Raw genomic sequence first — 25425 nt, 5'->3', positions numbered from 1 at the left:
ATATATATATATATATATATATATATATATATATATATATATATATATATATATATATATATATATATATATATATATAACACTGCAACATTCTGTAAAAAAAAAAGAAAGTGTCAATTTTGATTTCATGGTTACTTTTAATGATACAATGGCTTGCCAGAAACCAGAATCCACACTGGTGAGTTCCCAAGTAAATAAAAATGATCTAACCCAGTAAATTTGATTCAAACATGATAATTATATTTTTTGACTTGAATCAAACCAGATTTTTGTTAACATTTTTTTCAGTGTACATTTTTTGTCAAGCAAAATAAAATCTAATCAACTGATTTTAAGTGGAAAAACATTATTTAATTTTACCAAATGAACTTGACTTTGCGCCAAGAAACTGAACTTTTATGGGATAAATCAAGACCGTTATTGAGGACAGTCGAAAAGGTATAACATTTTCACTCAGGTTTGCACATTTAAAGGTTAACATATTTATTTGTAAGGTAACATATTTATTTGTAAGGTAACATAACAACCTGGACAGCTGTGCTCAATTAATGTTTAATGTTTGTCACGTGACAACACTGTAGCATACTACTCTGAAACATTTTGTTGCATATTGTATACTATTTCACACACTATTAGTATGCACTAAGTGTGCCATTCCGAACACAGTTCGGTCTGCGCAGCGCCGCTTCAAGTCGAACAACCTGATGACTTTTCATGTGGGGTTATCCTGTATCTGGTTGGCTGGAATGAGAACTAGTACTGGAGAGGCCAATCACAAAAAGACACAAAGCGCAACACAAAATACCGTGGGTCCTTCACTACGTGAGAGTCTGTTTTAATTTTCACAGAAACGGTATCACCGTGATCATTTCTGAAAGATGTTCATTTTAGCGTACACTATTATAAAAAGGACATTTAGAAGTACATGTATTAACATCTTTCATGTTTCATTCATTTTTGCACGACTTGGCTTAACACCATATCTAAGGCTGTAGGGGTGTGCGCGCCTCGATGTAATGTTCGTTTCATACCTTTAAATATTAGTTTGTTTTTTATAAAACACACGTTTTGTATTGTACATATAGCATATATCATTGGGTTGTTATTTTTTTATATTTTGATATTTTTTATTAGATCACATGAACGCATAGTTCACCCTACACCGGTGAAATAGGTTTCATCCGCAGCATGTCCCGGAAGTTCTTTGAGGTTTTGGTGACGCTGCATTAGGCGACATGGCTCATCTCTGTAAGTGTCATTTTTGCACGTTTTCATGCTGTTATTTAAGATTTATGCTTATTAAAATACATTAAGAGTAAACAGTTATTCGTTACTGATATTTTTAGGCGGTTTTAGTGAATGCAGCAATTTTATTCGAACAGTTCTTGCAGACAGCTTTCACCACCCAGTCCAATCAGCACTTTCATTTATTCTGATATTAATACATATTAAACGTGATATTAGATTTTTTTTTATTTTATTTTTTTTTAATGGTGTTGTGCGTAGTATTTATCCGGAGTCAGCGTAAGTTTTATAAATGATTGATAAATTTATAGTCTCGTGAACAGCAGCAACGTAGTACTATAGCTTCTGAGTACAGTAATGTAGCAAGTATAGTAACGTTACACATGTCATTTCTGGTGTTTAACTCTTAAAGTTTTTTTTTTGTTGTTGTTGTTGTTGTTGTTGTTGTTGTTGTTGTTGTTGTTGTTGTTGCTGGGTTATAAACAGCTAAATATTGGCACTTACTCTAGGGTTCCAGTTGGGAATTTTCATATTTTGATTTCTATGCCTGGAAAAGTTAAGGACATATCTGTAGTAATATACACTTTTCAACTTAAACTCAGCTGTAAAATATTGAATTGGCTAGAAATTGCTCTTTGTGAGGGCGATCTCTATAAATGTATTCAATTCAATTCAATTCAATTCAATTCACATTTATTTGTATAGCGCTTTTCACGATACATATCATTTCAAAGCAGCTTTACAGAGAATGCATGTCAACATTACAATTTAAAGAATGCAGATTAGCAAATAATGTAATAATTTAGGCAATTAATTTACAATCACTGTTAGCAGTTTAACTGAAGGTAGAAGCAATGAGCTCCTGAAAAATGAATTACATTAACAATAATTAGGATATAGAAATTGTGTAATGTGCATGTTGATCCAGATGATTGCGTCTTCTGAAGTCCTCGCAGGAGTTGGCGCTGTCTCTTCATAAATGTATCAAAAAAGTTATGCTTTCAGACATCCAATTTGCAGAATTTCCACTTGATTTCAAACAACCCAGCTCTTTCCACACCCACAAAATGCACCTTATGCTTTCCTAGCAGACAAACGTTTCCCTTGCGTTGTAGTCTCCCTAAAATGTGTCATCATATGAACTGCATTAAGTTTGTACATGTATCCGTTTGAAGGTTTGTTCAGCTTGCTGGTCCTGTCCCTGGTTATTAAGACCCAGACCCTGACACCGTCCCATCATCTGACCACCAGCGATGTGGCCAGACTCCAGGCTGTATTGAGCCAACCCCTCACTGACCTCAAGTCTGCTTATTACTCTGTTGTTGGACTTAGCAAGTTGGGGATCTTTGTTGCAGATGCAGATGTAAGAAAAAACATCTTTCATATTGGTGAAATGTTAGTAAGTCTTTATCACTCTCTAATTTTGTCTTTCCTCTCTACCTCAGGAGACATGCAGGTTTATCAAATCAAACCTAGATCCCTCTAGCATTGAGTCACTGTTTTATGCAGCAGAAGCCAGCCAAGCTCTGTCTGGATGTGAGGTAAAATACATCATCTCTCTCTCTTTTGTGAAGTTCTTAATCACTGGTTGTCACAATCAGCTCCCTAGTTCAGTAGTAAGGGCACTCACAAGGGAGTCAGCCATTTTAAAGGCTGTCTCAATCTCAAAATCCTAGAACATTCAGTCCCTAAAAAAAAAATTCTACAATGTGCCACGTAACCCAGGGAGCATTAATGTTCACTAGTATAATGTTCACAGGATACAAGGGTATCCTGCATAGCATTTAGTTATTTATAACATGAGATTATAAATAATTAACCAAATGTTGATTTTTGGTCAAATGTACAGTTTTGAACATTTAAGGTTTGTTTATTACCCTGTAAGTAGCTATGCATTATGCAGCCTTGGTGAGCAGACAAAACTTCTTATATATTTCTTATATATTCTTTATCAACATTAAAACAAGAACTCACAATGGGTATGATATTGTGTCAAAGATGCACAGTCAGCGTCTATAAATCCAAATCCCCACTTTTACAAAGGTACATTGTCAAAAATTGTGGTAATATAGCGTGATTTGCTAAGGCAGCATACTCAGCACTCAACCTATTATATGCACGCTGCTTGTGTGTATGCAGTTTGTTTTATGATCTGTCCTGACAGTAGTTATTTTTTAATTTCACAAATAAGTAGGATGAGATGAGTTAATATTACAAACTGTTTCTTTGCTTTTTTAAGATTCTGTACTGGGTCTTACAGTTCACATGTGCTGGGTACTTTGTACTGTATGTGGATGATTGTGTTTGTCCTCCACCACCAAAAACCATTTTTGACCCAGGAACCCATAAAGAAAAGGAAAAAAAACTTTTAAATGAGTGCTTGAAATGCTTGTAAAATCAAAATATTTGTAGTTATAAAATTATATAATATTATTAAAAACGTAATTTGCTGTTAAACACATTATGTGATTTACTTACCCCAAAATAAACTATTTTATATATACTACTATACACTTCAAAATGTCCATAAAGACATGGTTAATGTAATCCTTATGAATCAAGCAGTCTTATGAATCAACGTCTTCTGAAGAGATTTATAGACCATTTGGTTGTTTGCAAACAGCGATGATGTGTTTTGTGTTCGGAGCCTACCTGGTGGCAGAAAATGACAGTTCTGCAGTAGCTGTCTGTGGAAGCCATGGAATAAAATGATTAAAAAGGTAATTCCAAGTTTATATCTCACAATAATTCTGAGAAGAAAAATAAATATAAGAGAGATATAAACTTGACATTCTACCTTTTTTCCTCAAAATTGCGAGTTTATGTTTCACAATTCTGACTTTTCTCAGAATTGTGATATAAACTTGCGAGTTATAAAGTCTGAATTGGGAAATAAATAACTTGCAGTTGTGAGGAAAAAAAGTCAGAATTGTGAGATAATGTTATAGGTTTAAATGTTATTTATTTAAAATGTTATAGGTTTAAATAATGTTTCATGCTAAAACTGTAGGGCTAGTACATTGTGCCTATGTCCATATGTGAATATTATGTAGATCTATACATCAAATTCATTCTTTATTAGTAGGGTAATGGTTGCAGGTTTCATCAGTCCAGTCTGTCCGTTTAATGGTTTGCAACCATAAATGCCTTTGTCTTAGCTTCTTCGACAATGGTATTCTGTAAAAATGAAGACCATCTTTTTTTGTCTTCCAATTCTGAAGATTCTGGGAATCTCGTTCGTTTTCCTCCATTGTTACCACAGTTTTTCTGCCACCACAATGCACGTGCAACTGCAGTGACGAAACTGTGACATCTCCTCCAAAATGATCTACATAAAGCTCATCAAATATGATAAACATAAAGCCCAACTATGTTTGCTTAATGCACGAGAATCAATGAGGTTTGTTTTTGTGTGTCACGCGTGCACGTTCGCGAATACAATGCTCTTACTGTACAGTCCTGTAAAAACTATTGCTATATTTTGATCCTGACAGATTTCTGTATCAAATGACACACGTGATTTGCTGTTGGCTACTGTGAGTGAGGACTCCACTGCATCTCAGATTCATCAGTCTGTGAGTGCTCTCAGCTCCCTTGGGCTACCTCTGGCCTCACAGGAAGTGGTCAGTGCCCTGAAAGCTCGTATCTCCAAAGAGGATAATGTCTTGGCGTAAGTACATTTCCTAACGTTTTGTTTTTTCTTAAGGCTTTCTTTGTGGAATCTTTATTAGTTAATTCTCGAGACATTTCTCTGATTTTCTCTCTTCCTGACAGAATCGTTCTGGCACTGCAGACTGCGTCTCGTCTCTCTCAGCAAGCTGAACTCGGAGATATCCTGGAGGAGATTGAGGTATGAGAGTGTAGCACATCATTTCTGATTTATTAGCCATGGACCAATCAGCTGTAAGCTGGAGAATAGACTACAGAAATACTAACAAACACTGGAGTAACACTGGAATTGCCTCTATTTATAATGTAATTCAGTTAGTATAAAAAAATTTACTTTGCATTGGCTAATTTAGTGTAATGGGCTAATTTAACAAATTAATGTTATGATTATTACTGTGGGTGAATCTCACAAAACTTGTCCAGGGTCACATTTCATACCAATATCTAAAAAACATTATTAAATATTAAATATGCTTCATTATTACAATTATAAGTGCAAAATATAGTGAAAAATATAATTAATCTTAGTGAGATGAAATATGACATAGAAATGTTTTTAACAATAAAACATTTTGTCAAATATTGTCACATGCGTTATGTGCCTTTTTTAATTATTTGATTTATTTTTAGGATTCTGGTGTGATTTCTGTACTTTTTTTTTTTTTTTTTTTTTTTTTTTTTTTTTTTTAAGGATCTGGCTGCCCGTTTAGATGATCTAGGAGGATTGTATCTTCAGTTTGAGGAGGGGCTGGAGGCCACAGCACTGTTTGTTTCCGCTGCGTACGCCCTCTCTGATCATGTGGACATGGAGCCACCCTTGAAAGAGGTTTGGAGTTCGAAATAAATATAGAACTATGTAGAATATTTTCCTTGTACAGACGGACTGAGCTCCATAGGATTGATATCAGTGATGCACCAACATTTTTGTCCAAAACAGCAATTTTCAATTTTGGGATTTTTAAAATGGTTTTAGATGGACAAAAACATTGACCAAAATAGTGACGTTTAATTAGTACTTCTCTGATAGTATGTTTTGACTGTGTCCATGTATATTTTATATTTCACACACTCAATGTTAATAAACTACAACAGGTAAACACGTCAGTGTGGACACTAGTGCTGGATTAACAATATTGATATCTCCATTTTAATTAATACAGATCATTTTTAAGTCTCAAAATCAATCTATTATTCTAAGCAGTTTTCTGTTAATTTATTTACAAAACTTCATTAAACACATTTAGTGCTCCTGCCATCCAATAATCGCAGTAAGCTTTGTGCTTTGTTACTAATATGAAACAAAGTCTCAACTTTCAAATTCAAAAACAAAACAAAAAATTAGTTTTGGCACTCTTTAATATGACGTGACAGATTGCTGTAGCGCCTCAGTTCAAGCTGCAGCACGGATCAAGGAAGTAAGAACCGATCATCACTACGAAATAAACATGAATGAATGTCAGTAGGTATGTTGAAAGAAACAGTACAGCTTACTGAAATGAATCATGTCTCAGGTAATCAGTAATCACTCAATCAGTATTTCAACAATTTTAACAGCTTGTATACTTCTATATTGAAAGTTGTTTAATTACCCATAAACCCATTAGTTACCTAGAAAAAAATAATTCTAGAGAGGAGCAATAAATATATGCACTATATTACATATTCATTATATTTTTTACTTAAGCTGTTAGTGATGTCTTCATGTTTTTGAACAAGTTATTAGAGTTTACTATCAATTAAAGTTTATATTTCACAAACAAATTGTAGTAAAAGCACACTTTTACATCACAGGATCAGGTAATCCAGCTGGTGAATTCCATCTTCAGTAAGAAGTCTTGGGACTCTCTCTCAGAGGCATTCAGTGTGGCCAGTGCAGCTGCAGCGCTTTCCAACAATCGCTTCCATGTGCCTGTTATTGTCAGTGCCCAGGGCCCTGCTGCCGTATCCCACAGCCATCCCTTCCTCCAGGTAGGCCTCATTTTTTTTTTTTTTTTTTTTTTTTTGTTCTTCACATTTCGCAACGGACTGTTATGTGAATTTTTCCTCAACATGCCTCCATTTGTTTCAATTTCTTCTGCCTTGGGTTCTTACTTGGGTTCAAACCTATACATATACAGCCAATCACAGCAGTAGTCATTTGTTTTTGTTTCTGCAAAGAAATTGAGTATTCTTCAGAGAGTGAAAATGAGGAAGTAAAATTATCTTTTTTTTTTTTTTTTGGTGCTAAAAACTTTATAAACTAACTTTGAGAAACAATATAAAATCTGAAACTACATTCCATGACCCCTTTAACATTTTTAAAACAAAGGCATAAAATAATATTGAAACAGCAGCACTTACGTTCAAGAAGGAGCATGAAATGTGTTGTGCACATGCTCTGCTGCCAGTAGAAAGACTTGGGGTGTGTTCACATTTGCCAGGTTTGGTTCGATTAAAACGAACACTGGTGCGATTTGCTCTGTTAATGCGGTTCATTTGAATAAGCGCAAGCGCTGCCATCCCGAACCTTTGTGCGCACCAAACAAGCAGATGAGCCCCCTGAAATGGTGGGTCTTGGTCCGCTTCCAAACGAACTCTGATGCAGTTTAACTGAAATATGAACGTAACAAAGACATTTAAACAAACTAAAAACCAGACATCATGTTGTCACATGATATAATCCTGAAAAGGGCAGAATGCCCAATCATACTAGCTTTTTCTCATCATAGCTGCAATTTTGCCCATTACAGTTTAGTACAGGCATCGGAACTGCATCTGTTTGCAGCAGATCTTTGTTTGCATGTGTAACAGAGGGATTCCTGGCTCAGTTTTGACTGCTTTACATATTTACTAAGTTCTTTGAGTTCTCAGCTGGTAAAAAATACCCTAATGTGCACACGCATACAACAAGTGCATTTAGCCCAGCACTAAGCATTGTTTTGGATGTTCGATAAGTTCCAACACAAAATATAAAGCACGTGGCTTTTTTTGGTTTGTTTGTTTTGTATCTTTAGGTTCGTTGTTAAATGACAGTGTTAACACCAAGCCAATCTAAATGTATCATTTTCTTTTTTGGTCTGGACCAAAAGAACCAAGAGAACCGAACTACAAGTGTGAACACACCCTTGCTCTTTAAAGCACCCTTGCTTCTTTTACCAAACTCGGACCTCTTTCAGTGGTCTGGTCTCATGATAAGTCTTGATAAAATCAATTTTGCCAATTTCTATACCAGTATTTTTTTTTTTTTTTTTGCCCTGAGATGATCTGTACTGTCTCTGTTTGTCAATGCAGCTTCAGGTGACGGATGTCTTGTGCCAGCCGCTCACTTCAGCCACTGTGCTAGTGGAGTCTGCCAGTGCTGTGACCTCAAAATCTGCCATCCTAAGTCAGGCACCATTCACCCTCAGAGAGTATGTGCATTGTAGATCACTTTAAAATGATGGATATTGCTTGTTCTAGAGTTATTAAAATACCAAACACAAGCTAAACAGTTGATACCAGTGAAATGTCTAGTATTTATACCAATACCAGTGATTAGCCGTACAATTTTGAAACTACAGCAAAACTATGCTATTGAACATACTTCTTTAAAGTTAAAGAATAAGTGTTCCCAAAAATGAAAATGGTCATAAATTAACTTTCGTTCATTTTCGGAACTCAAATCAAGATACTTTTTTTTTATATTCTCATATAATTTTTGGCCATCCATTGAAAGTCTGTGCAGTCAAGCTTTGAAAAGTACTTAAAGACATTGTAAAGTAATCCATATGAATCAAGAGATTTATTGATTTATATTTATTGTTTATACTATAGTTATATTATTTAAACTATTTAAATATGTAGTGGCATAGTGCTTGAATATTTCAGATTGCTGGGTAAGTTACCTGGAAAACAAGAACATTTACAATGGGGGGGGGAGGAAAGTATACAATACAATTATTATTATTATTTTGTTTTACTGATACAGTAGACTGCTATTCGTATATTTTGTTTTATATTTTAGTATTAGTATGTTAACATAATACCACTACTTTTGACATCATTAGCTCATTTAATTGTAAAGATTTCAAAATGATGGATTAGCAATGCAATAATAATTGGTGTTTTTACTGTTTCACAGTGGGGTTTTTGAGCTGAATTTCATGGACAACCAACCAGCGAGTGGCTACTATCAGTTCTCTGTTGTCATTGCCGGTGACAGCCGATTTGTTGCCAACCATGTTGAGGTACTTGACTGAATCTTTGTTGCATACTATGAAAGAAAAAAAAAAGTTGAGTTGTTTGTATCTGTTTAGCTTGTGTCGTGTCTTGTCATGACTACTCATAATTCACACATTCAGGTCAAAGAGTTGACCTCAGCCTTTAACTCTTAATTGTTGCAGTGAACTGTGATTCATTTCCTTATTCATTTCCTTTTTCACATGTTTAATTGGTCAAGCGAGTGTTCATTCACATTGAAGCTATGTAAAGAATAATTGCACTGACTGTTCAGTGCACAGTTATAAGGTCAAGAGCATGTCACAGTTGCTGTGGAGATTTTCAGAAGTCATAGACCTCTTTAACTGAACAAAGCAAAAAAAAAGACACAATTACTGTAATTACTGTGTTTTTCCTTTCTACCAGCATATTCGCATGTCGAATGTCCATTTAAATGTATTACAATAATTTATTCATTTTGTGTAATTTTTAAAGCCTAAGATTGAAACTTTTTTGATTTACTTTCTCAGCTCAAAGTAAAGGTCTCTACCCGGGTTGCAATAAACAACATGGATTTGTCTGTGGTGGACAAGGATCAGAGCATTGGCCCCAAAACCACAAGGCAAGATTAGCATTTATCAAGCACTATGTCATTAATTTTCACTTTATTGTAAAACTATGCCAACATGTATGCCAAATTCTGTGTTTCAGAGTGGAATACCCAACTAAAGCCAAAGCGTCTTTTATGGCGGACAGTCATCAAAACTTTGCCATGACGTTCCAGTTAGTTGATGAGACCACAGGAGTGGAACTCACCCCTCATCAGGTGATTACAACCAAAATTATTATTTTATGTTGAGCTTGTATTTTACATCATAAAACACGGCAAGTCAGTAAACTGTGCCATATTGTGTAGTCTTTTTCTTTCTTTTTTTTTTTACCTTATTATTATGATAATTGACCCTTCGCAAAGACCCGTCCCCTACTGTTGCTTTGTCTGACAAGCCATGGCGCTGTTAGAATGAAAAATACATCGCGGAGCAAAGAGGACACTGACAACACATTGACAGACAAGACAGAGCAGGTTACTTATGATATGAAGGCCCAGCTTTCAAATTGTGTAATTTTTTTTAAGAAATTCGAACAATAAAAACCATTTTGTGGCTCTTTAATGTGTCGTGACAGATTGCTGTAACGCCTCAGATTCGGCGTTATGATTGGTTAGATCACTTGTCAATCAAACTCCTGGCGAAGGTTCAGTTGCAGCCCAAGCATTTTTGTCCATTGCTTGTCAATTTTAGAGTGCACAAATACTTTTCTTACAGTTTGGCATAACCCTGTAACTGAACAAAGTATAGCTTTCAAAACGTGCATGCATGCATGCATGCATGTCAGACAGATGGAGATCAACAGAGAAATGAACACAATAATTTTGATTAAAATATGCATATAATGTATGAAAGAAATTATATTATATATTATAGTCTTTTACATTTAGGCCCTACAAGAACAATAAATTGTTAATGTTACTTTTTTCAGAGGACTGAATGTGTGTTCTTACAGAACATTCAAACAAAATAATCAGTTTAAATGATCAGTAAGAAATCTGACTGGCTGGTAATGTTAACGAGCTAGACAAAGATAGTATATGGTGAGTTAATAATGTCAGTTTCTAAAAATAAATGCATCTAGTCCAAAATTAGGCTGAAGTATTTGTAAAATGAATTGTTGGATCCATAACCTCAAATAGGGATGTGTCATTGATTCAGCCCATATCATCAAAATCTTTCTTCAGCTGGGCAAGAAAGGTTGGCAACCCTGGTTAAATTCACTGTTCAAAAACATTCTTTGTTCTCAGACCTTTGTGAGGTTACACAACCAGAAGACAGGCCAGGAGGTTGTGTTTGTGGCTGAACCTGACAGTAAGAACTTGTATAAGTTTGAGCTGGACACAGCTGAGAGAAAGACAGAGTTTGACTCCATCTCTGGCACCTACGCTCTTTACCTGATGGTGGGAGATGCTACGCTGGAGAACCCTATTTTGTGGAATGTGGTAAGGCAGTTGTTTTCAGTAGAGAATGCTGGGATCTTGAAGTAAACTTTCTAAGAGCTTTATTTTTGTCTTTTTTTTTTTCCTGACATGTTTGGAAATTAAGCTGTTGAATTGTTACAAAAGACATGGATTTAGTATTTGAAATGACTTTAAATTCTTCTCAAAGGCTGATGTTGTGCTGAAGTTTTTGGATGAAGAGGCACCTTCAACAATTCAGGCTAAAACATTGTACACACCCAAACCAGAAATCCAGGTAAGCACTCCAGTGACCGGAACAGCATCGCAATAAATGTTGTGCCTCTAGGGCTTGGTGATATATTGAATGTCTCATTATTACCAACATGTATAAATAAGAGATTCATTATGCAGCATAGACAGCTTTTATGATTATAACAGGACTCGCAAGAGTGCTCAGTCGGTAAGTTCACTCTGAACTGAAATGATTGACCGCTTCAGTGATTTATAAATGGAGAAATTACTTTCTGTATATAACCCATTCACATTTAGAGTAAAAGATTTTTGTTCATGCTACTAAGGTACACACTGCAAAGATGTGGGATTGAATCCAAAATTGCAATGACCATACCAACGGCAGGGGCAAAAAAATCTAATTTGTCAAAATAGATCTGTACATGAAGTCTTGGAATGCAGATCTGCCACTTGTTCTTTTATGTATAATGCATTTCTTTGTTCTTCATTTTATTAAAGGTCCCGTTCTTCGTGATCCCATGTTTCAAACTTTAGTTAGTGTGTAATGTTGTTGTTAGAGTATAAATAAAATCTGTAAAATTTTAAAGCTCAAAGTTCAATGCCAAGCGAGATATTTTATTTAACAGAAGTCGCCTACATCGAACGGCCAGTTTGGACTACATCCCTCTACTTCCTTCTTTAATGACGTCACTAAAACAGTTTTTTGACTAACCTCCGCCCACAGGAATACACAAGAGTTGCGTTTGTAGAGTGTGTTTGTCGCCATGTCGTCGAAACGCTGTTATTTTCATCCCCGCAGTCCAATCACCGGGTCTGATTCCGGCTCAAATTGATAGGGTAAAATTAAAGACATGTTTACAATAACACTGAGCGCGTGCATCTCCACGTTATGGTAAGAGGCGTGACTTTTCCGGGCACGGTGCGCTCAGAGCTGTCGAATCACAACACAGGAACCGCTGTCACAATCAGAACTCGTTACGTATTTCTGAAGGAGGGACTTCATAGAACAAGGAAGTCATCAGCCCGTTTTTATGACAGTGGAAACAGCGGTATACAGATAAGTAAATTATGTGAAAAATACTGTGTTTTTTTACACACGAAACATGAACACATGTTATATTGCACACTATAAACACAATCAAAGCTTCAAAAAACCACAAAAAACGGGACCTTTAATGTTTACGTGACCTGCATGTAAAGCATTGTTTACTTAGTGTAACTATGCCGATTTTCAGTCCGCTTTATATTGTTACAGTGTAGGTAGTATGTGTAAATGAACAATGTTTGAATATGAAGTTCGTGTGTTCATGTCCTCATATAGTGAGATGGCAAGCGCTGAAAACATCAACAGCATCACACATGCTTCAGTATGTGTGTAGTATTCACACTGAAACACACAGAACATGCAGACAATTTAGATTTCAATAGTATTTCTTTTGAGCTTTAATATTTATCACGATATAGACTAGTGTCTATATGATTCATTCAACAGCCCTACTTTTGATTTATTCATCCAAAAATTGCCAAATTCCATGACTTTCCACTTTGTTACTGGATTCCGTCCATGTTTTCTACATCGCAGAAATCATAGGACTCTACATGGTATTTGCCATGTTAAAAAGAGTTAGTTGTGTTGGTTATTTATAAGAGATGCACCGATACAACTCAGTTGCACATAAGGTAGTTTTCAGAAATGCTTGTCTCCATGACAAATGTATTCAGCAGCGGATCAGCTTTTTTTTTCTCAGAATTGCGAGATAAAAACTCGCATTTGCATGATATAAAGTCATAATTGCGAGGATAACTTGCAATTGTGAGAAAAAAGTCAGAATTGCAACTTTATCACGCAATTATGACTTTGTAACTAGCAATTCTGACTTTTTTCCTCAGAAAGTTGCAAGTAACTTTTTTTTATTTCATGGTGGAAACAAGCTTCCATAGTTAAATGACAATTGTTCACAAGCTGAAAAGCAGATTGAGCGATTACATGAGACATGATACATTTCAGTAAGTTGTACTGTATCTTTTATTTAATGTTCATTCATGTTTAATTTGCCACATGCTCTGTGCTGCCGTTTGAACCAAGGCGCTCCAGTGATCTGTCACATTACATTACAAGACCTTCAAAATGCCTTTTTTTTTTTTTTTTTTTTTTTTTTTTTTGGCAGAATTTGACAGATGAGTCATTGTTTCTTGTCAGATGTAACAAAGCTTTTCAAATAATGTTAGGTGTAGGGGGAAAATATTTATATATAACAAAAAATTATTTATTGTTGTTATAAAGTTATAACCATTATAGGAAAGGTATGCAGTTGACAGAGGACTCCTCTCAATACACACTACGTAGCGTTCTCCTTTATACAAAAGGCACAAGATGCTATTTGTAACATACTCAAGTTATGGTGGATAACATGGGTCATTAGCATTTGCTTCACTTTAAATGCTAGTGTCATTACAGAAAATAGGAACATACCAAATAATAAAAAATTCTGGGATCCATGTAAATTTGTATTAGTAATTTAATTAGTTTGGTTAAACTAGAACAATGTAAAATAAAAACATTCTCATTAGTAGTGTCAGGCCATTGTTTGTAGGTAGATATTGCTGTTTCTTTATGTACTGCTAATTTTTGTGGTAACTGTTTCCTTTGATTAAACATTTTGAATTTAATTGACTATAATATTTGTTTAAAATGATGGTCCCTCATAGAATATCAGAGCACATATACATAAATATTGATATGTTAATAGAAAGGCTAAAAAATATCAGTATGTATTTTTTAAATTATCACAGTCCTATTTGTCACCTCATTTCTGTTCTTTTTATTAATACTATTGTTTATACAGCATCTGTTCAGAGAGCCAGAGAAGAAGCCACCCACAGTTGTATCCAACACATTTACTGCCTTGGTCCTCTCTCCATTTCTGCTCTTGCTCATACTGGTAAGGACCTTGTGACCCATTATTATGAGTACATCTAAAAATTAACTTAAATTAAATCTATGTAAGTTAATGTTGTGATATGTCACCTTTCTATGTATTCAGTCTACCATTCTTAAACTTAAACATTTTTTCTCTCTCATATTCAGTGGTTTAAACTTGGAGCCAATATCTCAAACTTCACACTGTCACCCAGCACTATTCTCTTCCACATAGGCCATGCAGGTAAGTTGACTAACTTTTACTACAAAACACTCAGCAGTATTTCAGTGTGATCAATAAAGTCAATAGAGTGCAGCAGTAGGGTTCAGTACAAATCTCATTTTCTTCATAGAAAAATTTAATTTCCTTTTACAATGACATAAGTGGTTGTTTTTTTCCTTCACGAACCATTATTTTTACATTAGACATGAGGTCAAGATCTAGCAAGATCTAGTACAAAAGCAGTTTAGCGTACAAATATAAACAAAAATGTCCTCGGAATCAAATATTTTAATTGGGGCTATTGATTGATTTTAAATAACTTTAAATAAGTGTTCAGTGATTAATCATGCTGAAACTTACAACCATATTTAAACATTAATTATACACATGCTTCTGAGAGAAATTTGAATAGACTGTTTTTTGTTTTTTTCACTTGCAGCTATGTTGGGTCTGATGTACGTGTACTGGACTCACTTAAACATGTTCCAGACTCTGAAGTATCTGGCTATTATAGGCAGCCTCACATTCCTGGCTGGGAACCGCATGCTGGCACAGAAAGCCGTGAAAAGGTACAGTATCCATCCATATTTTAAACATTGTCAAAAACCCATTTGTAGATTGAAAAGCTTGTTCTTTCAAACTGATGTTTCCTCTAATGTCCTTTTGTCGGCACCATCATAGTACAATTTTACGAGTTGTTAAAATGTTACTGCCTCGAAATGCACAGCATTATTCAATGTGTTGCCATTTTTTGCACTGAAACAGGAAGTCAGGGGCATATTGAGTGGCTCATCCCCTATAAAAAAAGGGCTAGTAGCATTTTGTTTAGATCCCAGCCTGGCAAAGCCCCATTTGACAGCTTGTGATAGCCATAGTATTACAGTTATATATGAAATTGTTACTACAATAAAACAATGACCATTTTGGTAACACTTTATAATAACGTTCAGTTATAAGTCATTTATGAATTATTAGTTAATGATTAACAAATCATTTACAAAACATTAATATACATTTATAAATGATAAGTGATCTACTAATATTTTATGAATGTTTTATAAATTCAGTTATAAGTCATTTATAAATTATTTGTTAATTATGAACAAATCATTTACAAAACATGGCTATACGTTCATAAATGATTAATAAGTGATATACTAACATTTTATGAATGTTTTATTAGTTCAGTTATGAGACACTTATAAGTTGTTAATGATGAACGAATAATTTACAAAACATGACAATATACGTTCATAAATGATTAATACGTGTTATGCTAACAATTTACAAATGTGTTGTAAGTTATCTCAATTAAATGAATCAAACAGATCATTAGTAGATGGTTTATAAGTTATTAGTTAAGACATTATTTATCACTTATAATAACGGATTTATGTCAAAATTGTTTTAGTATCATTATCTCAATTAACAATTGTTAATCATGAACAAATGTTGAACAAACCATTAGTAAATGATCAGTATATGATTTATTGATGAAGTTGTAAGCTGGTCTGTGTTCAAAAGCACAAACATGCAGGTATGCTAAAGCATATTTTTAAGAAGAGTAATTTATTTGTTTTGAAGTGGATAAACATTTATAAATGCCTTACAGTCAGGTGATTCCAGTGGATTATATTAAATCCTTTCACTCTTCAGCACAGACTTTGTGTTCTGTGTGGAGTGTGTGGGGTCTAGTGATGAAGTCACCCGGATTTACCTTCAACTGAAGCTCACATCAGGTGCACAGAGTTAAACACTCCATGTGTGTCAGAGAAGACAGCTGTCTATACCCTCACCAGTCAGCACTTACACTGCAGTACACACTACAAAGTTTTCAACACCTGTTATAGATGATGTGTAAATGCATGAATAAATCATAAAGCTTTCTGCATCCCCTTATACTAAAGTGTAAACTATTCTTCACTTGTAAATGTGTTACGTATCATTTGTAGACCTTTCTTTCCTGTTACAAATTATTTGTATATGTATACAAGTCATTTATAACACTTTCTGCATGCCCTATTCTAAAGTGTAAACTATTCATCACTTATAAATGTGTTACACATCATTTGCAGATGTTCCTGTTACATGATCCATCTCACTCCTTCACTTTACCCAAGCCTAAAATTTACATTATTATTATTTAAAATAAATAAATCAACACTCTGCCACCGTTTAACCAGCACTTAATCATTTAATTTTTATTTTGTTTTTCATGGAACAGCTCCTCACCATAACATGAAAATGCACCATAAACTGATAATAAACGTAGTCCATTATTTCGTGCATTTTTTTCAAGTCTTCAGAAGTCGTACCATTATACATTAATAATCGTATCAATCCGCCGTTTCATAACTTTCAAATTAAAATTGGCGCGTCTAACAATACGACACAGGTTTGCGGCAGTGACGTCAAACCTCGCTCCTTATTGGCTGTCACATGTGATTTGCGACTACCATAGAGTGTTTGCGACATGCCGAATTTGAGTTGCTGTGCTAGATTCACGTCTATGGTTACATTCAGCGCGACACTTAAAAGGATGGAAATGCAGATCAGAGGAATGTTTGCAGCGATTAAACACTTTAATTTCATTCTGTTACTCACACAAAATTATGATTTGCTGTCATTTCGCTGGTAATGTAGCACACGCGTCGTTTTGTCTGTTATGTATACTGCTTTTTGTAATGTTTTAAATAAATTATTGTGACTAACGTACATTTATCTGCCTGTTACACTACGTATATTGTCAAAATGGTTATGCTTAAGGTTATAGGGTGGAGTAGGGAGCTTAAAATTATTCTTTTTATACAACAGTATATCAACTAAGATAACAGTCACTGTAAATATATCTATATTGCGTTTTTATTTTTGTGAAGTGGCTAAAAAGTGGTCATGTTTAGGTATAAGGGGTGAGTTAGGGGCTCAAAGATATCTATATAATAGTAAAATATATTTGCATAAAAATATTATAATTTTTATATAAAAATATATCATTTAAATATCGGGATTCGTATAGATTTTTATATCCTGTAACTGAAAGATATACTTTGCATATGGCAAATAAATGGTAAATTTACAAATTGCAGTTTGTACATAATTGATAAAGAAGGTCTGCAAATGATATGTAACACATTTATAAGTGATGAATAGTGTACACTTTAGAATAGGGTATGCAGAAAGTGTTATAAATGACTTGTATACATATACAAATAATTTGTAACAGGAAAGAAAGGTCTACAAATGATGTGTAACATTTATAAGTGATGAATAGTTTACACTTTAGAATAGGGTATGCAGAAAGTGTTATAAATGACTTGTATACATATACAAATAATTTGTAACAGGAAAGAAAGGTCTACAAATGATGTGTAACACATTTATAAGTGATGAATAGTGTACACTTTAGAATAGGGTATGCAGAAAGTGTTATAAATGACTTGTATACATATGCAAATAATTTGTAACAGGAAAGAAAGGTCTACAAATGATACGTAACACATTTACAAGTGAAGAATAGTTTACACTTTAGAATTAGGGATGCAGAAAGCTTTGTAAATGATTTATTAATGCGTTTACACATCATCTATAACAGGTGTTGAACACTTTGTAGTGTGTACTGCAGTGTAAGTGCTGACTGGTGAGGGTATAGACAGCTGTCTTCTCTGACACACATGGAGTGTTTAACTCTGTGCACCTGATGTGAGCTTCAGTGGAAGGTAAATCCGGATCAGAGGATGACTTCATCACTAGACCCCACACACTCCACACAGAACACAAGTCTGTGCTGATGAGTGAAAGGATTTAATATAATCCACTGGAATCACCTGACTGTAAGGCATTTATAAATGTTTATCCACTTCAAAACAAATAAATTACTCTTCTTAAAAATAGTGCTTTAGCATACCTGCATGTTTGTGCTTTTGAACACAGACCAGCTTACAACTTCATCAATAAATCATATACTGATCATTTACTAATGATCATTTACTAATAATCATTAACTAATCACTGATCATTAACTAATAAATTATAAATGACTTATAGCCAAATTAATAAAACATTCATAAAATGTTAGTATATCACTTATTAATCATATATGAATGTATATTCATGTTTTGTAAATGATTTGTTGAACATTATCTAATAATTTATAAATGACCTATAACTGAATTAATAAAACATTCATAAAATATTAACATATCATTTATAAATCATTTATGAACGTATAATCATGTTTTGTAAATGATTAGTTCATCATTAACTAATAATTTACAAGTGACTTATAACTGAACATTATTATAAAGTGTTACCATAATTTTTAATAAAGTTGATGTTGCTTCATTTGAAAGGCTGGTCAATTATATTGGTGTTATCTCTTCTACTTGTCAGTGCTGTTTCTAATGCCAAGGCTTTTGATATGCGTTGTCATCAGCCAGAAAACTAATTTCTCTCAATATAGCATTTATACTTGCATGGCGACAAGTCTATGTAAAAGCAGCATATAATAAAGCAATATGCAAAAACTTTGTGCATTTTTACTAGGGGTGCAACGGTTCTCGGTAAAAAATCGAACCGTACCATTCTCCACTTACGGTTCGGCACGCACTTGCACCGCGGTCCATCTCGAATGACAACGCATCTATAGGCTAATATAGTTTGTTTAAAATAGCAACGTGGAAAACAGACAGACAGAGTTCAGATAATGTATGTTTCAGTCGATGGATGCGCATTCTGGCTCCCCAAAACGTTACGACAACGATAATCAAAAAGCGTGGACAAAACAATCACTCTTTGTAAACTTTGTTCACTTCGACTGCCATATGCTCTAATATCCTGTCATTTACGCCTGTCATCACCCGGGTGTTGATAGCCCGCGAGCGCAGGTGAGACCTGAACAGCACACTTTGCTATCTGTGTTTAAACTAAACTCATTTAAGCCTTGCTGATTGAGCGCACACAAACTAATTTCAGACAGTGAGCAAATACTGAGTTCTCTTTCAAAGTCTTGCGCTTCAGTGGACAAATTCATACAAAAATTGTCAACATGCCCATCTTGGCGAGTATCCTAGCAAACATAGTTGGTTATGTCTTAAGTGAACGTATAATAGTCGAGAAAGACGACGCATGTGTAACAGAATATGTACTGGCTCGTGCATGTCTTAAAGGGAAAAAAAACTATTCCTGCTGCCAGTGTTTTTAATGTTAAATCAAACAACAAATGATAAGAAATCACTCACTGCTCTTGACTGAATAGCTTTTGTAACTTCAATAATTTAATTTATACAGTGAAGATAATATGCACTTTATGTTATTTTATATTTGATTACTTTATCCATTTTCTGTACCTGAAAACTACTGTTAGATACCTGGAAAAAACCTGCAAAGCACTGTTTATTTTATTTGAATATTTGTTCCATTGTATTTATTTGTGATGTTGCTTGTAGTTTATTTGATCTTATTTTTATTTATTTATTTATTTTTTTTATTTGACAGTAGTCCTATTTTCCCTGAACATAGCACATACCGAACCGTACCTGAAACCGTGATACGAACCGTGAGCAATTTGAACCGTTGCACCCCTATTTTTTACTAAAACATTTGAATGCATCAAAAATACAACAAGAGATTTCTATGAACAAATGAACCTGTTTGGTATCATAAAGCTAGTCTTATGCACAGTCTTTAGGAACCTTAATGGTGTTGTTTAATTATATATCGCCATCAATATCATTATGAATATATTGTAAATATTTGATATATGGCCCAGCCCAATTTCTGACATATTAAAATTAGAGGCTTAATTTCTCTCTGCCTCTCGTGTGTCTTCACTCTGAACATTTTGCTAAACTTGTGGGTGTGTTGCCGTCTTTGTAGTGTGTGCTTGGTTCGCTCAGAAGTGGTTTCCTCTTATAATTTTCTGTCTTTTGGGACTAGATTAATTTCACAAATTTAGAATCTACCTCCATGAGTATGACCTGATAATTAACAGTTTTTCACTTTCAATTAATCTGTAGTGCCTTCAGAGAGACCATAGGGAGAACATAAGTGCCCATTCAGTGTTTAGTTTTAAGTGTTTAGTGTTTTATTTTTTTCTAGGCACAGTTCTGTACAGCAAGAATGGCTTTTTAGAAGGGTTTGACTTCTGCTTGTCTAGAGTTTCATCTCTTTCCCAAAGGGACATTCATGCTGGCCTTAGTGACAGTTGATGCAACAGAGTTGATAAAAGTTCCTCCTAACGTCAGGAGAAGCTCATCCATCTGTAGTCAAGTTTAGGCTTCTTATTTTTTACTGCCAGTGTCACTAGTTGGCAGGATATATCAAAAGCATGGCCGATTGTACACAGCCCACCAAAATTATTGGGGTATGTAGACTAGCTGTAGAAATGCCTAATAGCAACCAGCAGTACCAGTGACCTGGTAATTGCCAGCGTTAAAGGTGTGTGTGTGATGGGGCATTAAGAGCATTCACATCAAGCACGATAACTGTAACCATAAAGTTTTAATAAACATTCTGATTCTTTGAGAATAGGGAAGTCCATACCACAGCTATAACAGATAAAGAAACAAAGGAACAATGTCATTGGAATCACTTTGAGAGCTTTTTTTCAGCCTGATTAACCATGAAAACTTTGACCGTTAGCTATAAAAGCCAATCAGAACTGGCTTTACATCCAACTGGCTTTAAATAGCTCAAGCATTTAAAGCAGCAGATGACAACATAGCAGCGTACGTTTATGATAACATTATCATCTGCTGGTGTGGATGCTAATATAGTTATTGTGTTTGTTTCTTTAACCCTTCTGCGTTTTTCCATTCCTTCTCTTTGTTTACCCTTCCTTTAGGATTGCTGCAGAACAAAGTAGTAGGTTGGCAAAGTATAGGAGTCTGCGGTAAATGCCTGTATGTTATTCAAAAAGAAATGCCAGTCTTCAGGCTGAAGTAAGGCTTGGCTGTTGCCACCTGTGCATCCCATAATACTGCATCAACATTTTCATAGCAATACCTACTGCATGGCTGTGTCGGTGTGTTTGTGAAGTGAAGCTCACAACCTCCTCTGAAACATTACGACCATTTGTGACTGTCAAGCCATATTTTTCATGTCATGCTATTTATTGATCAGAGTGTTGTGATCACTTGTTGTTTTGTACGCTTGTTTCACTTCATTAGTGTGTGCATTGACAGACCGCTAAACTACGGTTCAGGCCATGTGTGATAAATTGCTTGATCTGAGATTTGATATTTATTTAGTCCCAAAGTCTTTTTGTCACTGTGAAAGTTACTCAGTTGTGGAATTGCCTGATTAAAGTTCTGCTTGAGCAACTACTCTGCAAACTCTAAGGAGCAAATTCCCTAAACTATTGTTTTCAGTGCAAGCATGACTTCTTTCTACACTTTAAAGCCTAACAGTCAAAAATACTAAATGAAACAAGTTGATTTTCCTCAAATATTACTTAAAGAAAAAATGCATGTGAACTCGATAACTAGTTATATTAAGCTGAACTAGAGCAGATTTCTAATTCCTGGCATGCTTTGCTTCTGACTGTTAATGGAGAGTAAATGTTAAAATTAAATATTATTGTGTTTTGGGGTGATCTGACAGTGTTTAAAGGTGGGGTAAAGCCCTATTCGGACTGGAATATCACTCGAGGTCTGTCATTTCATGTATCGATTCGGACGGGACTAACATCTCCGCGTTTATCACAAATGGGAGTGTGCGTGTTCTAGATGTGGGCGTTACAGAAACTCGCATGCTGTATTTACATGCATCATTTATGGTGTATATATCTTTTAATTCATTTTTTATCGATACAATTTTAATCTATTATTAAAACTCTATTTAAATAAACTTCACGAGTTGTACAAGTGGCTGCTTATAATAAACCCACATATGTGAGCAGTGAAATCTAGTATCTTACTCTTTCTTATTTGACACTGAAATTAAAATGGTCCGCCTTTACAATTTCCTGCAATTTGGCTGTATTTGTTAGTTTTCTCATTTATTTATTTCGTTGGATAGGCCTACTATCTATATTGAAATGAAACTAAACATTTCTGTTTTGGCCGTTACTATTGTCTTGAAGACTAAAGCTTAGATCAATGATTGGCCAAATACTATTAACCATATTTTGCTTTATTTACAAAGCAATAGCTGTGCACACTTCAGCACAGTGATTGTCTCTTTGTTACTTTTATCATTACTGTAGTACATGCAAATGTGCTTGTGGTATTGCTAACTAGCCGTTAACGGTAAAAGATACAAGTTCGTTTAAAGATTCTGATTTGAATGGTTTAATGCAATTTAAGTTTCAGCTACACAAAGTATAATTGGAATTATAGTTTAACTTAATATTATGTGGACTCAATTGGAGCAAATTTACACTGCTCGTAAACATTAGTTTTTAAACTTAAATGGTTTAGGCCATCTTTTTCGTTAAAGGTTTGAGTTCCTTGACTCATTGAGTTTTACAGTGTATGGAAATAAGGGGCATCATAGAATATACTGGATTCACAAATGGCAGCACTTTTTCTCTGGCACAATTAACACATGTACTATTGTATGATGTAAACTAAATTGTTGTTTTCTGGCGCAACGGGTTCTCAACTGGTTTTACTCTGAATATGACAATATAACAATTAACTATCTCTTTGAAATTAAATTTTAAATAATGAATTTGTACTAAATATCAGCCTTTAAAATGAAAAAAAGTGTTTCAATCTTTTTAAAAGTTAATAAATCTATTTATTTAGCACAATTATATGCTTGGATGCGTTTATTATCAGTATTTAGCATGTGATGCTGTACAGTTCCATTAAAGTATGCTAGATCAGAGTAGTCTGCTGAATCCTTCTCAACCTTGCACTGAACTAGTCTGCAAGATGAGGAATTGCATTGTGAAAATGAAAATTCTGTTTAGTGTTTGCACCAATAGCTGATTTGCATAGGTTTTTGAATCAGGTGCTGCACTGTAGACACGGTGCATGCTAATAGACAATGCTAAATGCATGAATTTTTTTCTTTGTGAATACCCTCTCCTAAAGTTGTTTTGAATACTGAGTGGATTGGTCATGATTTCATGTTCATGATAGAAGTTGTGCAATATTGCTCCATTTAAAATAATTTTCTTTTACAGTGCTTGCAATGCAGCACTATATAGACATTTTTCAAGCTTTTTGTTTAGGGTTTGATAATCTCCCATTAACCTAGAATTTAACATTCAAAATACAAACCAACATACAAATACAAATATCATCTGGATATTTGCATACTGTGTAGTGATTCTTTTTAAGAATCTGTTTAACCTTTGACAGTAGGAAGGGTTAATATGGCATTGCAGAAGAACCAAAGTTTAAAACCTAAGCACATCTTAAACTTCAAAAATGTTTTGTTGCCTTGCAAGCACTGCTATTCCTTCAGGAAGTACAAATCTAGCCTTAATCAGAACTTACTGCTCTCTCTTTCAGACTTGAAAGAAAATGATGCTGGCAAAATCAAGAGAAGACCACCATGGACGCTTCATAATCATGTGTTTTTTTGTTTGTTTTTGTTTTTTTTTATTTAAGAAATTTGGGAACAGAAGTATTGGTTGTGGTTTAAAAGAGAAACAAAGGTGCAGGCCGAAATGTTTTGAAATTGTCAAAAATACAGATTGAAATTGACAAAATTAAGAAATGTTTTTTTTTTCCTGAAAACAAAGCACTGTAAGATGAATTGATACTTTGAGGATATGTGATAATTGTTGCTTGTACATTCTTGTTTGGTGGTAATGCAAATTTGAAATGAAATTTGTGATGTTCTACTGTTGTTTTCTCTCTTCTTTTTGGTTCATTTGTTTGTTTTTGAATACAAATTCCTGTCCTCAGATTTTTGTAATGAATAGTGAAGCATGTTCCTGTTGGGAGCAAGAGGTTTTCTTTGTCATCAAGCGTTGTCGAATCATTCTCCCAGTCATCACCACACAGATGGCTAACACAGGGGTTTTTTTTTTAAATAAATAAAACAATGAAAACAAATGTGCTTATTTTAGTGTTTTTTTTTTTTTTTTTTTTTTTTTTTTTTAGGAGCCGATACTGGTTTTCAGAGAGCAGTGTGGCAGAATACGCTACCACTCAAAAGTCATTCTTAACTATTCTATAATGTAGAAAATGCTTATTTAACTCATCAAAAGTATGAAATGGAAGTATGGGGAAGGAATTATTTAGTGACCAAAATATGATAAATGAAAGATTCATGGTATTTAAGCCAATTAGAATTTAAGCCTGAGATTCAAGCCACATTTCAGCGTAGATTTAAGCCACTTTTGCAGGTAGTCCAAAATGCAGCTGCTAGGATGCTGACAGGGACGTGAAAACGAGCATATTACCCCTGTTTTATCTTCCCTTCATTGGTTGGCAGTAAGTTTCCGAATAGAATTTAAGCTTTTGTTGTTTGTTTTCAAATCTTTAAATGGGTTGGCGCCACCTTACCTTGCAGACCTTTTAAAACGGCATACATCTAGATCTCTTAGGTCCTCTGATCAGTTGCTTTGATTGTTCCCAGGTCTAGATTAAAACTCAGGGGTGACCAGGCCTTCTCGGTAGCTGAACCTAGACTGTGGAATCTTTTACCCTTGTATGTTAGAGCAGCTCCTACTATATAGTTTTAAAACTCTGTTAAAAATGCATTTATTATCTCAGGCTTTTAATTCTACTGGGTATCGAGGCATGTTTTACTCTAATGTCCACTATGATTTTGAACACCACTACAATACACACTATATAAGGGTATGGGGGAGATTTTGGACACAGCCCTATTGTGCAAGTGGTGCGCTCTCCATGGCCTCACTTTGGCCCATTGCCCATAATTGGTGGTACTACTTGTTGCCATCAATTGCACCTGGGAAACTCATTCTTCCGAGTCAGACTCAAGTCAACTCACTTTTATTTATATAGC

At 34.6% G+C, this 25425-nt stretch overlaps 1 protein-coding gene across 3 annotated transcripts; it reads left to right on the top strand.

The window, feature by feature from the left end:
• Positions 1 to 1099: 1099 nt before the first annotated feature.
• Positions 1100 to 24506, top strand: rpn2 (ribophorin II). 3 transcript variants are annotated; one of them, XM_048170832.1, is made up of 18 exons: positions 1100 to 1248; positions 2421 to 2608; positions 2691 to 2786; positions 4740 to 4915; positions 5020 to 5095; positions 5606 to 5740; positions 6706 to 6882; positions 8185 to 8303; positions 9014 to 9119; positions 9621 to 9712; positions 9802 to 9916; positions 10949 to 11143; positions 11310 to 11396; positions 14200 to 14295; positions 14442 to 14517; positions 14936 to 15065; positions 21338 to 21385; positions 23958 to 24506. In XM_048170832.1, the coding sequence occupies exons 1-18, from the start codon at positions 1236 to 1238 to the stop codon at positions 23971 to 23973; spliced, it is 1941 nt and encodes a 646-aa protein (XP_048026789.1). In that variant the 5' UTR covers positions 1100 to 1235; the 3' UTR covers positions 23974 to 24506. The 3 variants fall into 3 exon arrangements, with proteins under 3 accessions (XP_048026789.1, XP_048026790.1, XP_048026791.1); XM_048170833.1 differs by having other exon boundaries at positions 21338 to 21434; XM_048170834.1 differs by lacking the exon at positions 21338 to 21385.
• The last annotated feature ends 919 nt before the right edge of the window (positions 24507 to 25425 follow it).

Source organism: Megalobrama amblycephala, linkage group LG20 (assembly GCF_018812025.1).
Source record: "Megalobrama amblycephala isolate DHTTF-2021 linkage group LG20, ASM1881202v1, whole genome shotgun sequence".
Classification (NCBI taxonomy): domain Eukaryota; kingdom Metazoa; phylum Chordata; class Actinopteri; order Cypriniformes; family Xenocyprididae; genus Megalobrama; species Megalobrama amblycephala.
Note: the sequence above shows the minus strand (reverse complement) of the source record. Positions and strands in the feature narration are given on the sequence as shown.